This window comes from Melanotaenia boesemani, chromosome 13 (genome assembly GCF_017639745.1).
Source record: "Melanotaenia boesemani isolate fMelBoe1 chromosome 13, fMelBoe1.pri, whole genome shotgun sequence".
NCBI lineage: Eukaryota > Metazoa > Chordata > Actinopteri > Atheriniformes > Melanotaeniidae > Melanotaenia > Melanotaenia boesemani.
In genome coordinates, this window is record NC_055694.1 from 16,382,940 (window position 1) to 16,402,798 (window position 19,859).

Genomic DNA, 19,859 nt, shown 5'->3' on the forward strand with positions numbered 1-19,859 from the left:
ATATGTGGAACATATACTAAAAAGTTTAAACTTGTAGATGGTATTTTAATATGTAGTAAAAATACCCAAATTTTCTTTTACAAATACCAGATCTACTCAGATGATGATCCCTCCTAATGTTATGTAAAATTAGGAACAAGTATTCTGCCAAAAATCTACTTTTCTGATCCATATAATGTTCTGTTTTATAAGCCACTTCCAGGGCGAGTCACAAAGTTTTGAATGTATTTATGGAGCAATTTAAAAGTAATATGCAATGTGGAAGTGCTCTTGTTTTGATTATGCTGATTTTATGGAAGGAAAGCAAAACTAATAAATACTGTCTGAATTAAAATAAAAAGCCAAGTTTAATCAGACTCAAATTAAGTTTAATTAACTGCAGTTCTTGACTAATCTGACATTTGTTTTGCGGAAAATAAACAATATGTTTGTTTTTAAACACATTTTTTGGGTAATGATTGACTCTATGTTAAAGTATAGATGGGCTGGAGCTGCAATAATTTTTCTTCATGACTTATAACAGAAATTACTGGACCACAGCGATTCATAAAAACTCTGCAGACGGTTTTATTTAATGATTTATTGACATTTACTTTTTTTCCACCATGGTTTCTCTTGATACCAGTAGTATTTACCATAGTTTCTTTTTCATTTAAATTACATTTACAATGTTTTTACTCACATACACATTTATTGTTTCATTTTCTTATTGCAATAAACAAGAGTAGCCAGAATGAGTCAGGTATTGCTACAATTTGCCATACAAACTCTTTGTCCCTCTGATCATGAAGTTCAAAAATAACTTTATTGGCAAGACAAAATTACACCACAGCCTCTCCATCTCTCTCTCTCTGTTCGGAGAGAAACAGAGGGCAGAATAAGGCTAAGGCTAGGAGCTTAAACACAGCTAACATGAAGTACCTGCCAAGAAAATAGGAATATAACATTTATTTTGAAATATGAATAATGAGGATTACTCCATGGCAATTGCCACTTTTTGAACATGTCTGAGGCTCTACTTGACTGACTGGCCTAGCGTGGACGAGGGGCGAATCTATTTAAGGACAACTTTTGTCCTTAAATCATACTTGTAGAAACACATTATTTCTAAGTCCAAAACCCTTCCATAGCATTAAAATAAAAGATTAGTTTACAAAAAAGATGATAATTATAAATTTAATCTCAGGACCCTCAAACATGTAATGGCCCTGCATCAAACTGCGTCTGACTCCTGCCACGCTTCGCTTCTTTCATATAAGGGATTTTCCCATACTGTACTGAGGACGATCAATAACTACGTTTACGTGGACAAATATTTTTTTCTATCAGACTGAAATCGATGTGATGGGAGATTCCAGCCTACATGTTTACATGGACGCTAGATAAAGTGATCACATTAGTTTTATGTTTACATGATGAAAAATTTGATCAAATAGCTGCTTGAACAACTTGTTTCGAGCCTTTTAGTCATTGAGATGCTAAATAATCTGTAACTCTTTCAGTTTTTAAACCAAAACGTTTCCTCCACAAGATTCATTCTAACTGAGGCTGAATGGATGAACTGGGGTCTTTACATGACACATTTTATACTGATTTAACATTTGATTGAATCAGAAGGTCATATGTAAACGCAACTAATACCAACCTGTCTAGACCTCTTGCCCCTCCTTTTCCACCCCATGTAAAAAAGTTTTAGATCTGCCACTGGCTGGGACAATGATGCAGTACTTTGATTAGGCTGAATTATTTATCAGGTGTTTGGTAGAATCCTCTGGGACTGATCAAGCTTTCCAAACCAAACAGAAATGCTGATTTTTGTCCCTGTTATTTTGTTAAGCCACTTTATAGCTATAGCTATTACATCTGTCTCTGAATGGTGGAAGGTGGGGTTAGTCCCAGCACACACTAGAATACATATGATACACATACCAACAGGAAGGCAAGCACAAATCCTGGATCAGTGTCTACTCACAAAATGAACTTTAAGATTACTTTCAGCAACAAAAAAAGCACAACGGTGGAAGCTGACACTAAGCCAGCTTCTTCTTTAAGTAATGGCATTGATAATGTCCCTCTGTTTTTTTTACTCAGACACTGTTCTCACACAGAAAAGAAAAACAACGCAACTCAGTGAATTCAATTGAAAAAAAGAGCCTATTGAAAAGATCATCTTGCTTTAATCCCATGATACCTGTTGCTGTACCCTGTTCCCCAAACAAAGATTCCCATAGTAAAAAGGCCCTTTAATATGAAGGGTCGGTCCCTGTGCCAAGCGACCCCTCTGTCTCTAGCTATACCTCCCTCAAACTCCTGGAGGACCAGAACTCCTCATGGAAGAACAGAAAAGTGTCAGCTGGCATGCTCCCAGTTTACACATGACTCCAGACAACATGTCACAACATGTCACAATGATAACAAGTCACTCTGATAAAAATTGCTCATTGCATTGCAATATTCAGACAAAGGTAAGACATTAGAGCTCATTGCTTCTCAATAAAAGGGCACAGTGTACATCTTGTTCAGAAAGGGGTGTTAGTTTCAAGCTATCAAGCGAGATAGTTCTGCTGCTGCTCAGTTAGCTTTTGTGGCTCCCCACCTGCGCTACCTGCTTATCAGTCTGTCTGGGTCACTTACAAAAACCACTATTTATAATCCAACCCCTTTCATTAGTTCCCTTCATGGATGAAGCTATTTCCCACCTACAAAAATATTTTTTATGTCTTTTCTATTTTTCTTTCTTTTTATGTGTGATCTAAACACAAACCAACAGTCCAAACCAAACAGAAAGTGCTCACCAGTCTTTGTAAAACAAAACAAATCATGGTGTGTTTCATGGCTTTCAGTTGTAAGACAGGAAGTATCAATAGATGTCTTAAGCTGGATGTCTCGGCTCCCGCTCCTGGCGGCTTCTCTTGGCTTCTGGCTTGGTTGTCACTCCAGCTCAAGATCACTTCTCCAAGAGAGTATTTGGCTTTCATCTTCCTCTAATTTGTTCCCTTTCATTATTATGGTCTACCAGGTGGCAGACGTGCCTTTTATAATTGACTAAAATCAACCTTTGGATATCAGGGAGCTGAGGAGTAGGAGGACTGTGCAGGAATGAAAGGAGTCAACCCGATGATGAAAAAGCCTGTCCCTGCAGAACCTTATTGTGAGGATGTACGCAGAAACAACATAAATACATCTGAACACAAGGTCACACTTCAGTCATACCTGCCTACCTACACAGACCTGAGAATGAAGAACAGGAGGTTGTGAGGATGTTTACTTTTCTGTTATTGTAATCTGAACAGAAGTCTTGTCAAATGTCACCTATTTTCTCTCCAGTTCTGTATTTCATAAAGAATTCTTTTCATTACATACAACCCAAGCTAAACATTGTGAGCTTGTATTAAATACAGCAGTACAGTATGTACCAGTGTGTGACTTCTGCTGCTTCTGTCACCTCCTCTCGCCTTTGCTGAGGCCCTTCTCTGACTGTTATGGAGGTTGGCAGATGCGCCCTGTAGCAGTTTTTGTTGGTAAGGTCTATTTTAAAACACAGATTTGTTCAGGCCCGTGTATGTCTGCATGCTGCCTGTGGTCAATCCATCTACTGACCCGTGCCAGCCCTACTCTTACCTCCCTTCTCAGGACATGACAGGGGAGTGCAATCCCCCACAGCCACTTTTCTGCTCTTCTGACCCCCTCCCCCATCAGATGTGTTCAGATGCAAGTACCACCTGCCTGTCAGCCAAAGTCATGTTGCATCTAACGAGGACCTAGTGTCACAAATTGAAGGGCTACTGGCCTCTGGTGCAGAGCAAGACATGTACAGTACAGTGGAGGCCGCCACAGCTACATGTGGCGCATACAGCAAAGACCGATGGAAGCAGCTACCCTACTGACATAACATTATTGTCTTGGTTTTTGAGGTGCATAGGATGAGGAGAAGACACTGAGCCATGATGACAGGAAAAAACCAGCCTGGCCCAGAATAATAACAATGTAACACTATGCATGGTTTACAGTTTTTCAGAATGATTTGCATGTGTTTCTTCTTTATATTGAGGTGGCTATGACAGGGCCACAGTGCAAGGGAGGGACCAGGGGAGGTGAGAAATGTACAAGGGACTTCAATGCATAATGAAAAACTCTCTTCTGCTCTTTCCATCTGCAGATCACTCGTAAGTCTTTTGAAAAAGAAGAGTGAATGGAGAGTTTCAGATAAAGGGAAAGACAGAAACATAATACTTGTACTCCTTTCTACTCTTTTTTTCCCTTGCTGTCAGTCAGATATTTAAATTACCCCCCCCCATCAATTGCTGTTTGTTGATCATTTTTGTAGCTTCACAGTGTGCTTTTGTGGATGTTTCTGACTGGCTAAAGTCACAATGTGACATGTCAGTAAGGAGAGAAGAGGATTGGCCCATGGGTGGTGCGAATGGGCCCAGGGGCAGGTCTCAGGATGGCGTGGCTGAGAGGTGGGCCTTGCAGGAGGTGATGGGTGTGCGGGTGAGGTGCGGGAGCAGCTGCACGGAGAGCCAGCGGGTTCGAGGACGCTGCAGCGGCCATTGCTGCGGCAACAGCCAAGGGGTTGGGCAAGAGCCCTGCACCCAAAGCTTTGGTGAGATCCTTTGAGAAGGTCAAAGAAGACTAAAAACAAAAAGGAAAGCAGAAAGACAAGAGGAGGAGGATTAGAATGATCAGTTCCACAAGGTCAACATATGCACAGGAAACACATTCAGATCTTTTCCAGACTCCTTTGATCTGTCAGAATGCAGAGGTTTCTGTTTAGCTGAGTTAATATATTCAGGAAGAAGCCACAGCCAAAAGGAGATCTAGTGGACTTTTAAAGGATCAAATAAAATCCAAGGCCTTGCAGACCTGATGTTCTCAAGTATCATTGACTATCTGATCGTTGGGTCTCAGGTTTGCTAACTGTGTTGCAGGAGCCACATTTCAGTTGTGTAACGTGTTACCGTCAGATCAGCTCCCCTGTGCTTCTTGTGTCGACTGAGGAGGGGATTAGGCTTTCCGGCCATGCCGTCCCTGTGCCTCCGACTTGATATGTGCTGAAAATATACACATATGTAAAAGTTATTTTCACTAACTCTGAGTTTTAATATTTCCCATTACATTTTACTTTTTTTCCCTCTAGACTCTGTTTTAACAGTAATTGTATATTCATTATAAGCAGTAGATCTAATTCTGTCTTATATGATTTTAACTCTATTGATCTTGATTTTTAGTACTAAAGTGATAATCTAATCTTTTTCCTACCTGTTTGAGTTGCAGTTCAGAGTTGACCCGCACATTGCAGATCTCACAGTGGAAGGTTCGTTCCTGAGTGTTGGGGTCCACTAGCCCCCCTCCCTGCTCTCCGCTGGGTTTAGGGCCCAGGCGAGGATATGCCTTAATTGGGCCTAGCCCACTCCGTGCCTCCAAGATAGTTTTATGTTTAGTACCTGCAGGTGGACATAGACATACAAACAAAAATAAATAAATAAAAACTCAGTCTGGCAATACCATTAAGCAAGATGAAATTACAAATTTAGGAGCTAATATAATAAAATAAAATAATACAGCGGAGATGAATCACTATTTACAACATGTGAGTCATAAAGCTTCGAGTCTTCTTGTCTGAAGTGAAATCAGATTGGACAGCATTTCTCTATGGCTCATATTACTGCTGCAGAAACAATCACAGCAACAAATGTCAGAGAATGATGGAAAATAATATGTACAGCTTGCTGGAGCACATAAATGTGGAACATACAGACTTACTGTTTCTACATGAAGCTGCAGAGCCAAACTTTCACCACCAGAGGTCAGTAGTCAAACAGTTGTGCAGTTGGTAATGAAGAAAGATGAACAAAGTATGTATGTAGGATATGGTCAAATATTATATCCATCCTATGTGTCTATACCAATGACACAATTTAAATTTTCCCTTTCAATAATTTCCCCTAGTAATGTGAAAATTTGTACAGTTTTTAGCAGATTCAGGTGTTGCCTGGTTTTAGGATGGATTTGTAATCAGATGTTTTTTAAGCATAACCACACAACACTTTGGTTTGCTTACTAAATGATGATGTGATTAAATAGCAGCGTTATACCAATTAATTATGCTTTTTTTCATAATAGAAACAATAAAAGTATTTTAAAATCAGATTTTTAATACGATTCATGCTATGCTGAACCCATTGACTGTATATAAAGGTTATATCTCATATACCTGTATATAAGGCTGTACCTTAAATCATCATCTCTGGTTCAGCAACCAGTCTGGCTGTCAATCATAAGTACTGCTGAGTAATTAAATAGGATCTGTCCATAAATTGAGTTACATGATGTAACTTACATCTTGGACATACAGCAATTTAAAGAAAAAACAAATTTACATGTGGACTATGACCCGTCAATAGTCAGATCCTCCAGACTCCACCTGTTTAAATTCAGTTTCCAATATTATAAGGTTTCATTTGCAAAGGAAAATAAGTAGAGAAAAGCACTTGTGTACATAGCATATTATTAAGAGTGTTCCAGAATAGCTTCTCATTAAATAATCACATATTTTGCTCTTCGATGGAAAAGCCACCCTCCCTCAACCCCAGTTCCCTGCTATGGCTCTGTACACCCAAAGAAAAGCATCCCACTGTCATTGACTCTGACTTTGAGATATGAATTTGAGTCACTCTAAAATCCCTTTGAACATGGCTAAGGTTACAGAGGAGGGAGAAATCATCTGGGTGGGTTGGTCCTGCGGGGGAGCATGGAGGCTTCACTCGGGGAGAAAAGGACTGGAATGACAGGTTTCGCTTGTGGCCAAAAATGTGCTCTTTGTTCTATTTTGGTCTGGCAATGGATGATGGCCCATTTTGTCTTTGTAAGTTTTACACTAGTGTAAACTAACTCACAAGTGAACATCTTACATTTGAACATAAAAAAATAGGGAGTGGGTTGACAGGAAAAAAGTTTTGTGTAAAAGTGTAATGACTAAAATTACTTTTACACAGTTTTCTTTTCTGTATGCGTTTTCTACACCATGCACACTGCTCAAGTCTGGCTCTCTGCATGACATATGTTTTTATTTTTGAACCCTGCAAACATGCTCACTTTTGATTTAGAAAATGAGTTAGGCTGATCATTTCCAGATATCTTTCCTCAAAGATGTTCAGCTGTTTCTGTTAGTCATGTGGGGATTAGATTTTTGAGCCAAAAAGCTGACAGCAGGCTATGACCCTAGATCACGCTTAAAGACTGTAATATACTGTGTGTGATCTTTTTCTTTATACTATTACATGTGCATGCTCATAATAAACCATGAAGTAAACAGTGCAGTGGTAGGGCAGATGCAACACAAACGCATCAAGATGTCATTATATGAAAGATGAGCAATTATTTAGAGCACAAAAATCTGAATCCAAAAAGACTTACAGAGGTTAATCTTGCCATAATGGTGATAGAGACTGAACTGCTATTGATTACACGTGGGTAAGAGGTATTTGTTGGCTGCTTTCATGTCTGGCTGAGCTAGCAAAGACTCATCACTAAAGGCAAATAGAATACTGTTACACCAAGATTCTGATGTTGAGTCAGTTTTGTGTGTCGTGTGTCTCTGCCTTCAGGTGCCTGTACCTTATGTGCACACACACACACACACACACACACACACACACACACACACACACACACACACACACACACACACACACATATATACTAAGGTTGAGACTTTAACGTGGTAATTACAATTAATTAATTGATTAATTACAAAAAAATGCATAAAAAATAATGTGTTTCATAGCAGTTTGCATTCCAATCAATGTGCACAATTTCCTCATACATATTGATTTCCGATTACTCTGATGCACAGTGTTGACACTCGATTACAGTGTTGCCAACTTAGCTACTGCGGCGCTATATTTAGAGAGTTTTCAGACCCATCTAGTGACTCTAATTCAAAAAAGCAACTAGCGACAAATCTAGAAACTTTTTCTGGTGTTATTGGAGACTTTAGAAGACTGACATGAAGGCATATAGTTTCCTCTTCTTAAACAGCACTGCAGATCCCTCCCCATCCTAAAGTAGTCTTAGAAAAAAGCAGGAGCGGTTAGGTAAAGTACTTAAAATGGCACTTTAACTTTACATCGGTTCAGTTTTGGCCAGGGATATTTATGTATTTCCTTTTCTTACTGTTTTGAATTGAAATGCAATGAAATGCAGTTTTCCAGACATTACTTGAGTTCGAATTTACAGTAATAATGTCTGTGTCTTTAATTTGATTCAGTTGTCCACTACAATCCATTTAAATGAAAACATTTTGCTTTTGCTTTTTGAGACAAATATTGTTATGCGATTAAAATTAATCGAGATTAATCAAGATTAATTAATTACAAAGCCTATTATTAATTAGATACATTTTTCAAATCGAGTCCTCAGGGAGATCATTGTCAGAAAGAACTCACTTGGCAAGTCAGAAAGGATTAAAGAAGCCTGGAAGGACCTAAGGGGTGTTTGCACATTGAGAAAGTGTTGTCATGTGTAAAAAAGTTGCCAGGCAGAAAGTTTGAGTTGTTATTGTGGTGAGCTCAACCACATAAGAGCCTTTTTATATTTCTTTTATTGCCCTGCTTAAATCCATCATGGTTACATGTCTCGACCACCCCCTTTTGAAATAAAAGAAAATGGAAGGTTTCAGGTTGAAGAGCAGATTTTTCATGCAGTAAATTACTAAACAAATCATGATGACAATATTTTAAGGGGAAAACTAAGGAATGATGTTCAGAGCAGAGAGTGGTTTTCTGTGCTAGCAGTTAGTAATATTGTGAGCGCATTTAAAAAAAAAAAAAAAAAAGGTTAGGCAATTTTACATCACCCTTGAAACCAGGAGAGCAGTGCTTTGTTACAGAGGCCAAGCAAGTCAGTGTCAAACAGATCATTTATCTGCTGATCAGTGCCCTGCGCTGTGTCGCACTACACCTGAGACTAGAGGCATTTTTAAACCTAAGGTTCACTTGTGCCACTGAAAATGTTGTTGATACTGAGTATTTGTGTTATATCTTAGTGTGGTTGTTCAACTATGAGGAGCTCAAAGTCAGACAGGGAATAAATTCTGTGGAAAAAATATCAGATTTACTCAAACAAATATTGGAATTTGGTTCTGATTTTGTACTGTGACACTAAAAAAAATATACAAAAATGCTACAGATTACGCAATAAACCATAACCATCACACTGCCACAACCCACATGTTAAACTTCAAAAGTTTAAAGCTGTGTGAGGGTTTCAATAAATATATCTTCTTAAATTGATTTATATGGTTGTTCCCTCGGAGCAAATTTCTTCATGTTTTTCAAAATGTGCCTCATTAAAAACAAATGTAGATGTCTGACTCATTTTCAATTAGATTTTAGAAGGTTAAAAAAGCATCTTTAGAGGCATCTGCATGTGTCTTTTTTGGCAACGGTCCTAAACACACAGGATGTGATACGTATTTCACATTTTCCAACATAAACAGTGTGGTTTAAACAAATAAAGAGGAATCCGCAAAAATGTCTGAGAAGTCTCCAGAATCTCAAACTTCATCCATAAAAAATTTGAGGGGAATTACATCACAGCAGTTTCTGCAGGGTGTGAGTGTATTTCTAGAAAAATATAGTGGTTTTAACAACTTTACAGAATACTCACCTTTATTGTGGGCCTCTAGCTGTGACAAGGAGTTGACAGCCACCTTGCACAGTGAGCAGTACAGCAGCTTTTTGGCCTTGTCCTCCTCTGTCTCTGGGTTGGATGGGCTGCTGGAGGCCGGCGTTCCAGCAGCTCCTGAAACTGGGGGTCCAGATCCTGGCTGCTCAGTGCTACCATTGCTGCAGCCTGGGGAGGAGGAGGACGGGGGGATCAAGGGTGGAGTTGAGGTGGGAAGAAGAGGGCACGCTGACGGCACAGGGGAGTCCATGGGTGGGGTGGGTGGAGTCGGTAGTGGAGGAAGAGGCCCTGGGGCCAGTAGAGGCCCGTTTAGCTGTGATAGAGGTCGTGTTTCATCTAGAAAAGATGGGAAAAAATCAATAAAAGAATAAAAATAAAGAAGTTAATTTCTTTTACAGAGCATATATTTTAAAAGTGAAACAATAACTTGCTTTATTACTGACTTTACTGTGTTTAAACAGCCACACAAAGTTCCCATGGAAATACAACGCTGTTACATTTAACCACATCGTTAACCCCTCCCAGTTGAACACAGAGGGAAGATCAGACAAACCAACATTAATTGCTTGCATTCAGAAGTTTATACTGAAGGTTATAATTGGTTGAAAAAATAGTGCTTTAAATCTTAGTTACATACTAAATGGATCAGAGAAGGACAAGGCTTGACCGTTGTGGGTAAAGGGAGGGGCATGTGTTTAATATGTTTGAAGGCTTGATCTTTCACTGATGTGGTCTTATTGTTCTGAAATGTGTATGAAGGGAGAGATAGGGACACCTCAGTCTGTTCCGACTCCTGCCCATACACCTGTTGTTTTTGGTTGTTTGAAGCAGTATTGGGACTGTCTTGGTCATTCAGTGAATCATGCTTTTTTTCACACTGCACACTCTCCAGTTTCGTTTACTTATCAACCATTCGAATATACTATAGTTGCTTGTTCTGTCTTTTATCGCATAACATGTTCATACTTTATGTCCAGACATGTGTTTCTGGTCAGCCACTCCCATGAGCAAGGTCTTTGGTATTCACTTAAGTGAGTGTTGGCTGAACAAAGGCCCCCTAAATTTGGGTGGGGTATTCAGAACTCCCCCCAAAGCAGCCAGGCAGGGTAGGCCTTCCTCCAAACTCCACAAAATGTAGTACCAAAGACAGGCTGTAGAAAAGCCTCACTGGATTATGGTGTTAAAGAGATGTCATGCAATATTTCTGGGATGTAAACAAATGTTGACATTAAGTGCTTAATTTCCATGTATGGGTTCACAGATACCTTCAAATCATGTCACATGACTGCTGTTGGGATAAATTTATATTTCAATCCACTCTGTGTGACTGAATGATAATTTGTGTATTTTGGACTGGTTACTGCCTTGCATCATCTCTAAATGAGATGCCAATGTGAGTGCTTTCCATTCCACTGCTTTCCAAGATCCAAATTCCTTTTCTTTGCATATTGGAAGTTTCCAGGTGCAAAGCTGCTGGTCGCATTGAACATTTGTCAAACAGATGTTCAATTAAACAGAATAAAAAAAGAAGAGGTCTTACTTTGATTCTATCTACTGTATGTGGCACTGAGGAGCGCATTAAGCAGTCCTGGATCAAAGCGCTGTTGGAAAGTATGTGCACTTCATTTAGATTTATGACTCATAATATGCATACTTTGTCAGTACACTGATTGAGTTGGTTAAGATGAGCATATAAAGTTTGTGCTTGTAATTTCATAAGGGTAGAATGATTGGCTGTTGATAAGATTTACCTCCCCATGGACATGTACACATGCCTGTAACTTCCTTACAGTGCAGAGAAACAAACCCTGCATCTACTACAAAACATATGGTTCGATTTAAAAGTGGAAGGCCAAATAGTAACAAGGATTATCATAATCCATGACATCCTGAAGGCCTGAGATACCAAACCAACATCAACCCACAGATACCTACTCTAAGTATTCTCCATAAAACATTCTCAGATTGAAACTAACCCTTCGAGGTCTGTGTAGCCACATAAATTTCACACAAATTGTTTCTTTTTGTAAAATTTATTGACTAAAATGAAAAGCATTAAAGATTTGTGGCACTAAATACTCTCAGAATAGTATGGATAAAGTGATTTTTTCTTCCATGTCAGAGTTACTTGACTCTCCCAAAACTCTGGATATTCTGTTAGTCTAATTAATCATTGACAAAGCAGTTAAGTGACCTTCCTCCCTGCTCGCTGACCTCATAGCCAAATAGAAGAAGGTATTATTCATGGGGAGAGGTCAGCAGGGGGGGATAACTCAATCCAGATGCTTTACACTGTAGCCTGGTGTGGCTGTATTGCCTTAATCTACTTCAGGAAATTAAAGCTACATATAGCATGCACACTAAGGCGAAATACTTTGTTGTTCAATCTTGGTATTTTTAATGACTAATTCACAAGGACCACCAGAATCTACACTTATTTCTGCTGTCACCCTTTCTTTTGTCTGTTACAGCTTGTTAGAAATACAAATAATTTACTGGAACAGTGTGGCAAACAGTACATGAATGGATGCTTACACAAGCTAGTGTTTCTTATTATACACAGAAATAAAATGATTTAGTTGGACCAAACCTAAGCTTTCCTGTTGTTGTATGTAAAGTACTGTTGTGATGAATCTTGTGTATGGAAGGACATTATTCACTGATGCAGATGTTTAAATTTAAAAGTGATACAAGTTAAATCAGCATACAGCCATAATGTCAAAGCAAAAATACCAAGAAATATCAGGAATACGACCAGACATGACAATGATAGTTTGTAGATGCCCTGTTTGTGTGTGTGTGTGTGTGTGTGTGTGTGTGTGTGTGTGTGTGTGTGTGTGTGTGTGTGTGTGTGTGTGTGTGTGTGTGTGTGTGTGTGTGTGTGTGTGTGTGTGTAAGGGAAAGCCATGATGCCTGTACCTGCCACCAATGTCTCTACCATACCCTTTCTTAATGATTAAAGAGATACGAAACCCAATGCTGGCCGTGCATTCATAATGCATCTGGCAGCATTTTCCCAGTCTGGTCTGTGTTTGAACCCACACACCTGTCCAGTTATGCAAATTGTGTTTATCAGTGAGTGTTGTCTGAGTTTGTTTGTTCTTTTTTTTGTTTTTTTTAATCAAATAAGCCATTACAGAAACAAAAACGTGGCGAATTCCCTGCAAATTTAAACCCTGAGATCATCAATAAACACAGCATAAAAAGTCTGTCAGTTCTGTGTAATCTGATACCACAGTCAGCTCACAGCCATGCAACCTAAGCCTTCACATAAAAGTCATCTGTTTAATTGACGTTGGGTGTGTGCAGGCTTGTGAGTGTTTTTGTGGACTAAAGAGTGCTATAATATCAGGGTGGTTTTAACTGTGCCCTTCATTTAAGTGGGAATGTCAAACAGCAGAGGGATGGAGAGGAAGGAAAGTAGGGAGAGAAGCGCAGAGTTTCTCTCCAGTATAACAGCTGCCTCTCCATCTACCACCGGCCTAGCCAAACCCTCATCTCACTAGTCCAAATCCCCAAAGCCAAAGACCTCCTCTCTGGGGGGGGGCAACACTAACCACAAGGCCTTTGAGGGCTGTAAAACCCATGACCTGCTCCGTGAGCCATAAGGTTGAAGAGGCAGCAGCATTTAAACAGTATGCCAAAGTTTTTCACAGTTTCAGCCCTCAGCAAGGTCTCAGTTTAACATGTTTACACTCATTACTTCTCACTGCATTTGATATGTTAATGAGAAGTGATGGAGCATACAAAACCAAGGTCATAATGTCCATGATAAACCAAGTTGCTGCTGTATTGTAGCTGAATGTTTCAACAGAATCCAGAATAACCAAACAAAAACATTTACAGGAAAAAAAAATCTTTCATTATCAAGAACAAATGGTGCTCTGCTGTGTGTTTTTTTCCGCTGTGGGAAACTCATTCCTTCATCTGTATGCTTTGCAGGCCTGACCACACTGTTTATATATGCTTACACAATCTTTGTGTAAAATCCAATGTGTCTTTGTCATGTTCATAGTAACTGCCCCAGAGTGAGTTCTGTAGCAAGCCACAGTGTCTGTCTTCAGACAATATTTCCCCAGTTGAAAAAAATGCACAGCTGCATGCTCCACAGATCTGTCCCCCTACCATGGAGCTGAGGATCATGCTGAGGACACACACACTGATATACACCCACATTCATAAGCAAGCATGCATGCTGCACAATCAGGAAGAGGCAAGGTTCCAGGGTCACGAGAAAAAGACTTGGATGGAAAAAGGCATTCTTTCACATGTTTCTACTTTCAGATCTCTATCATGGCAGCCATGGTTTGGCCCCTTATGCTCTTGGTCTCAGGATGTCTCACTAATGTAGACTGATCTGGGGTTGACCCCCCCAATCCCCTTTGAGGAAAGAAAGTATGAAGGACAGAAACTCTAACTTTTTTGGGACAAGCAAGAAGAAAGTGTTATTTTTTAATAAGAGGAAAAGGCAAAGAAACACTAAGGTCACTACTCATGCATGTCAGCCTCTGTTGGACCTGAGTTTTATCTTTTCATTTGTGGTGTTTGCTCTGTGGCCTCCCATCAGTAAGGAGCAAATGTCTGGTAAACAGTCAGCTACAGAAACCTTTGTAAATATCACCAAAATGTGGCGGTCTATCCATCATTTGATCGAAACTGAGCAGTAACACTGAGGGAATGGAAATTTCTATGTGCAGAAAGACGAAGGGCAAAAACACACAATACCTAGCTTCTGAACTATAGCTTGAAATAAGAGGATGAGCCAGACAGGGAAAGCTAAAGTAAGAGTGAAGCAGAGCTGAAGATGCTCTGCCATAAGAAATGAGCTTGTGATACTTTGGATCCTCTCTAACAAGTAAATTAATCTGCTGGCACTGAATTACTTTTTATTAAAGTAAGATCAGTTGCCTTATTTGTTCTCTCTGATGCTGGATTATATTCAAGTCTATCAGACTCTTCCCCAGTGGTGTCATCTTTATTTTTTCAGTCTTAGCACTCATTACCACCATCTGGATACTCAGGCAATGAGGTCTATTCTGATTCTGTTGCAAATTGTATGGCTTTCAAGAGTGTACAGACACACGCACACACACACACACACACACACACACACACACACACACACACACACACACACACACACACACACACACACACACACACACACACACACACACACAATACACAACGCATTGGGGTTTCTTGCAAATATTCCAAGAAACGGCCATGTTGCAGTGCCATGGTCTGTGCAAATTCATTTGTCATTTCTCAGACACCAAACCAATTTAAAATGATGGTTTGTAATTGTTTTTGGATTACTGGAATGCAGTCTCATATCATATCAACTAGCCTGTGTTTTGATCAACTTTGTTGCTTCCTTTCTGAACACAACCACAGCTTATTGTTTTGATATTTAGCTTGATTTAATCTAGTAAATAACTTATTGTCTGAAGTAGTAAAATGAAAGGGAAATTTAAACTCCATACTACTTCATAAAGGTAACTTCTTCAGTGTTGAGTTTTCAGTACATTTTAACTCTTACTATTACTTTTAGTAATCAGACTACTAGTTTTCGTAAAGAAGTTAAGGTCAGTCATTAATTATATCAACACCATCTTCTGTACTATAGTTGACCATGTTTCAGCAACTGAATCAGACCACACAAAGAGTGTTTTTCTCTGAGCAAGTTTCTCACAAGAACAACAATACACCACATGATTGGGAAATTTTGTTATTCTTGCATTTTTTCCATTTCATTTTCTAGCAAAACCGTAAACCTCCCTCAACATCCCATGTGGAGTGAGATGATCATTTGCTGTTTTCTCACCCGCTTTGTTTGGTTCACTGTCTGGGGCAGAACCAGGGGCTCCGTGTGGAGATGGGGACGAGTTCTGGGGCAGAGCATGAGGCTTGTCCCCCTCCTGAGGACGACTCTTGGAGGTCTCAATACCTTTGACTCTCCTGGCATGCCGGTTTCCTTTGTAATGGGCCTCTGCCTGGCTCTAAGGAAAAACATGAAAAAGAAGTTTGTTGCAAGTATACACCAATGCCAACAGGCAGATTAGATTCTCTGTGACACCTGCACATGCATGCATGTCATTATAATAGCACGTTATTCAATCTACTCTGTGTACTGAAGTCACGACAGATGGCAGGTTAGCAGTGGAGATAGATTACAAGCTAGATAATAAAAAAGATGCAATGGTGCAGTGAAAATGGCATGAACAAGCAATATAGATGGTAAGACAAAGTGATGTAAATATTAAACTCATGACTGACTTGTCACAAATTATGTTTACCCTCAATGAATAATTAAAGGCAGAGTTTATATCCTCCTCCCAGCAATTAAATGGGGCTTAGGACTGTTAACAAACTGTTTGAATGGCCTTAAACCTTAGAAAATGTCTCCCTTGGAACCATCTCTAGGTCTTTGAGGTTTAAAGGTGTCATTCCCAAGTCTGATTTTCAGTTTCCAATCAAGAGGAAGTTCATGTGAGGATGCTGGCTGGACCACTCCAGAATGGTGATATTGTTTGCTGATAAACATTTAAATAAATAAATAAATAAATAAATAATAAAACAGAAAACAACTTTGGCTAGACACAACATATAAACTTGATAATACCAAACTTTCATTACAGCCATTCTGACAGATGTGCTGGGAAGAGTTGAATTTCTGCCTTTAGGGTACATCAGTTCATCCCTGACACTACCATCTTTCCTAGAACATAAACACATGATGACAACATTGCACGATATCGTTGTTGGTTTGGTATATGTCAGTTCATATACACTAAAGTTATGATTTTTATAAGCTGCTGTCTGGAAGCAGTCAGACTTGCACAATCTCTGACTTCATGACTTGCCTTTGGTAAAGTCAAACTGTAAATATACATGATACCAGGCAATCCCTGTCTGTAATATCTCAGAGTCAAGATAAAAGGATTGTCTCTTTGAGTTTGGGGTTTTTTAGAGGAGAAAGATCATCTTGCATTTCAGTCAAAAAAAAAAAAAAAAATGGTGCTGAGATCTATTACAGAAGCTTGCAAGTGTAATCTCATGATGACAGGCTAGCTACAAGCTAATGTGTTTGTTCAGAGTCATTTGTCAGGAGACTACTGGGACATTACTGCTGTCTGTCTCACGTCTCTGTGTCTGCACAGAGGTATGTGAGTCAGGAACAAAGTGGTGGATGAGATGTTGGCTTGCTATACTAAGCTGTCGCCAGAAGTCTGGCTCATAGTATAGTGTCTATAAAACAAGCATACTCTATACCCTGTGCACACTAGGTATGGCAAAGTTGTACTGTATAACACCAATGGCCACTTGTGCTTCCAGTTTCTCTCTGCAGTGCTCCTCTATGAAAAGCACAAATAGTCCTCTTGCTTATACAAACATATTATGCCAATGCTGAACTTGACTCCACAAGTATTTAGATGTGTCTTGAGAGGTGCTATAATGGCCAAATAATTGCACCAAGGGAGCAATAATGTATTTTAATTTCTTCAGGAGGCTGAACTGCAGCTATTTGCCAGGGACACACATTATCTTGATGAACAGCTGAAAGCTGCCACATGTGTTGAAAAGCTTGGACACTGTGATTGACACTTAGGACATTATACTGACCACAGGCTCAAGTGTGGAAATAGTCTGGCTTGGCAAAGCAGGCAGGGGGTTATGAGTAATGTTACTAAGCTCAGTTATGTTTGCTTTATGGGGGTTTGTGTGTGTGATGGCATCTAGGACATGAGGTGGCATGATGAACCTCAAGTGTCAACTGCAGTAAGTAAGAGGATCACATACTTCTTGTAAATCATGATGATAACAGTTCCTTGTCAAAGAGGGTTTTAAGGAATTGTCCCAGTAATGTTTGCAGATTATGGTGGAGAGTGGTGCAGTGGGAAGAGGCGAGTGTGGGATGCTGAGAGAGTGGAGTGATCTCTCAGATGAAGGAAGGAATGTGGGGAAATAGATGGGTATATTGTAGTGTGTCGTATAACAGCCACAGAGGCTCTCTTAACCTCTCCTACTGAGCCAAGAGGATCAACTACCGGCAGCTAAATGTCACTGTGAGGTCAAGGAAGGAGAGGGGGGGGGATGACTAGGGAACAAGAGAAAGTGTTTTTTAAATGGTATCACTGAGAACAGAAATTGTGTAAAAGAAAACAAAATCTCAGAAAGGGAAAGCTGCATCACATCAGTCTGGGATGACTGTGTTTGAGGTAAACAGGAAGAACAAGCATAGGATACAGTGGACAAACAACAGGCTGAGTGAAAGGGGCTGAAAAAGGAGGGGATGAGCAGTGATGAAGCAGGGACAAAAATAAGAGATTTATATCAGCCTTTCCCTGCTGCAGCTGTGACGTCACTCAATGCAGCTCCACAGTCTGTGATGTCACTAATGCAGCATGCCACCAAGGTTATTTGGTATAAACCACTATTTAGTGCCTCACACCACCACGCACAGACCAGGCACAAAACCTCCCCATGTCCTCCATTCATGACCTTCCTCTGCATGTCCCCTTTCTACCATTTTCCCAAGATGCACTGGGCTGTCAAACCCAGACACTAATCCATGCCCTTGACTAATGCATCTTATAATAAGAAGTGGCAGGCAATTTTAGGCATTTCCACACTGTAAATAATGCAGCACGCGAGAGGAAGACAAATATAAAGACTGGGAAGAGGTTGCTGAGTAAGAGTCAGGAAGGGAAAGAGAAAGGCACAGTGGAGAAAGGAGCAAAGGGGACAAATGAAGTGTGGTGAAATGATGTCAGAACAGCAAGCAAACAATTGATTTTTTTAAAGTCCAATCAAAAGCTTTTCTGACCTAACAACACAATCCACTCATAGACAACAAAAAGGACAGCAAATTTAGCAAATGTAGCAAATTCAGCTCTGTACTCTTCTTTGTGTTGCTCATTGTACTATTGTCATCCATGAAATATTCATATTTACATAGAAAAGAAAAGGTTGCAATGAGTTTTATTTTTCTAGTAAAGCAGATAGCAGAACACTATTCACAGCCCTGAGTTTGACATTGTTGATGAACTGCAGTATGTTTTTTTTTTATGTAAAATAGAGATGAAAGTGACAGCAGAGAGGTGGTGTTGTCAAGCTCATCATAACCTGGATGATTTGTGAGTTTGAAAGCTTTAAATGAGCATCAGCGAGAGAATAAATACCTATAAATACTAAAGGCTTGTTCTTTTTTTATTTGTTTTTAAGATTTTTGGAAAATCATAACTGCTTACATGTAACTTTGAATTTTCGGAAGGATTGGAAATATAGAGTGAACCCTACAACTGTGAAAGTGACAGAATAAGTAAATAATAATAAATAATAAATTACTGTCTAAGAGATGTTAAAGTTTTGCTTATGTTTGGGACATTTTTGTTTTTTCTTTTTCTTTTTTTTTGACGGGTTTTTTTGACAGGTTTTTTTTTTTTCTTTTACATATTTCTAAGAGAAATATGATAAATAACACAATGTCTGAACACAAGGATTGGTGGTGCCACAGGCCACCATAAAACAAACCTTTGTCAGTCTCAACATTGTACTCCTTTGAATGAGGGAATTGATATGGTCTCCCTTTTTTGCTCTGCATTTTATTTCAAGTTGCAATTATTAAGGCAACATTTTAAACATAAAATATTCAACATTTAAAGTCTTAAAATTCCTCACTGATGAATATTCATAACCTTGCAACATGCAGAATGTCTAAACTAAAGAGGCCGACATTTGACCACTTGCAGTGGGTCCCAAAGTATTTCACATGTAAACATTTATGTCTTGCTCTTCCTGTTGCCTGAGAGGATTCAAACCAGAAAACTCTACAAAGAGAAGATTATAGCCCTGTAGTTCCCTGACCACACAGAAAACCATGATTGTAGATCTCCAGAGTATATATAGCTCCAACCCCCTCTGTAATGTTGTGTATGGTGGATGGATGCATGCCCTGGCCCTGAATTGTGTACCACTGAATGAGGAGAATCACAGCCAAATTATACATTGCACACATGACATCTGGCACTGACACAACCATGTGTCCATCCTGTTTGTCTAAACAACAAAGAAAAGACAGAGAATGGTTTTGGCATTGCTACTCATGAAAAACTTCCCTGTGATTTTTACTTTCATTAATTTTTCATCAGTCATGTATGCAAGTT

General features: G+C 39.4%; 1 protein-coding gene across 3 annotated transcripts in view; it reads right to left on the minus strand.

Moving 5' to 3' along the window:
- Positions 1-2,738: 2,738 nt before the first annotated feature.
- The window catches only part of znf385a (zinc finger protein 385A), a 61,652-nt gene continuing 44,531 nt past the window's right edge, over positions 2,739-19,859 (minus strand). For all 3 annotated transcript variants that reach the window (XM_042004580.1, XM_042004581.1, XM_042004582.1), the window contains 5 exons: positions 15,518-15,692; positions 9,673-10,026; positions 5,263-5,447; positions 4,962-5,054; positions 2,739-4,635 (listed from right to left, as the gene is read on the minus strand). In XM_042004580.1, coding sequence (XP_041860514.1) covers positions 4,384-4,635; positions 4,962-5,054; positions 5,263-5,447; positions 9,673-10,026; positions 15,518-15,692 — 1,059 coding nt within the window. In that variant the 3' untranslated portion in view covers positions 2,739-4,383. The remainder of the gene's footprint in view (positions 4,636-4,961; positions 5,055-5,262; positions 5,448-9,672; positions 10,027-15,517; positions 15,693-19,859) is intronic.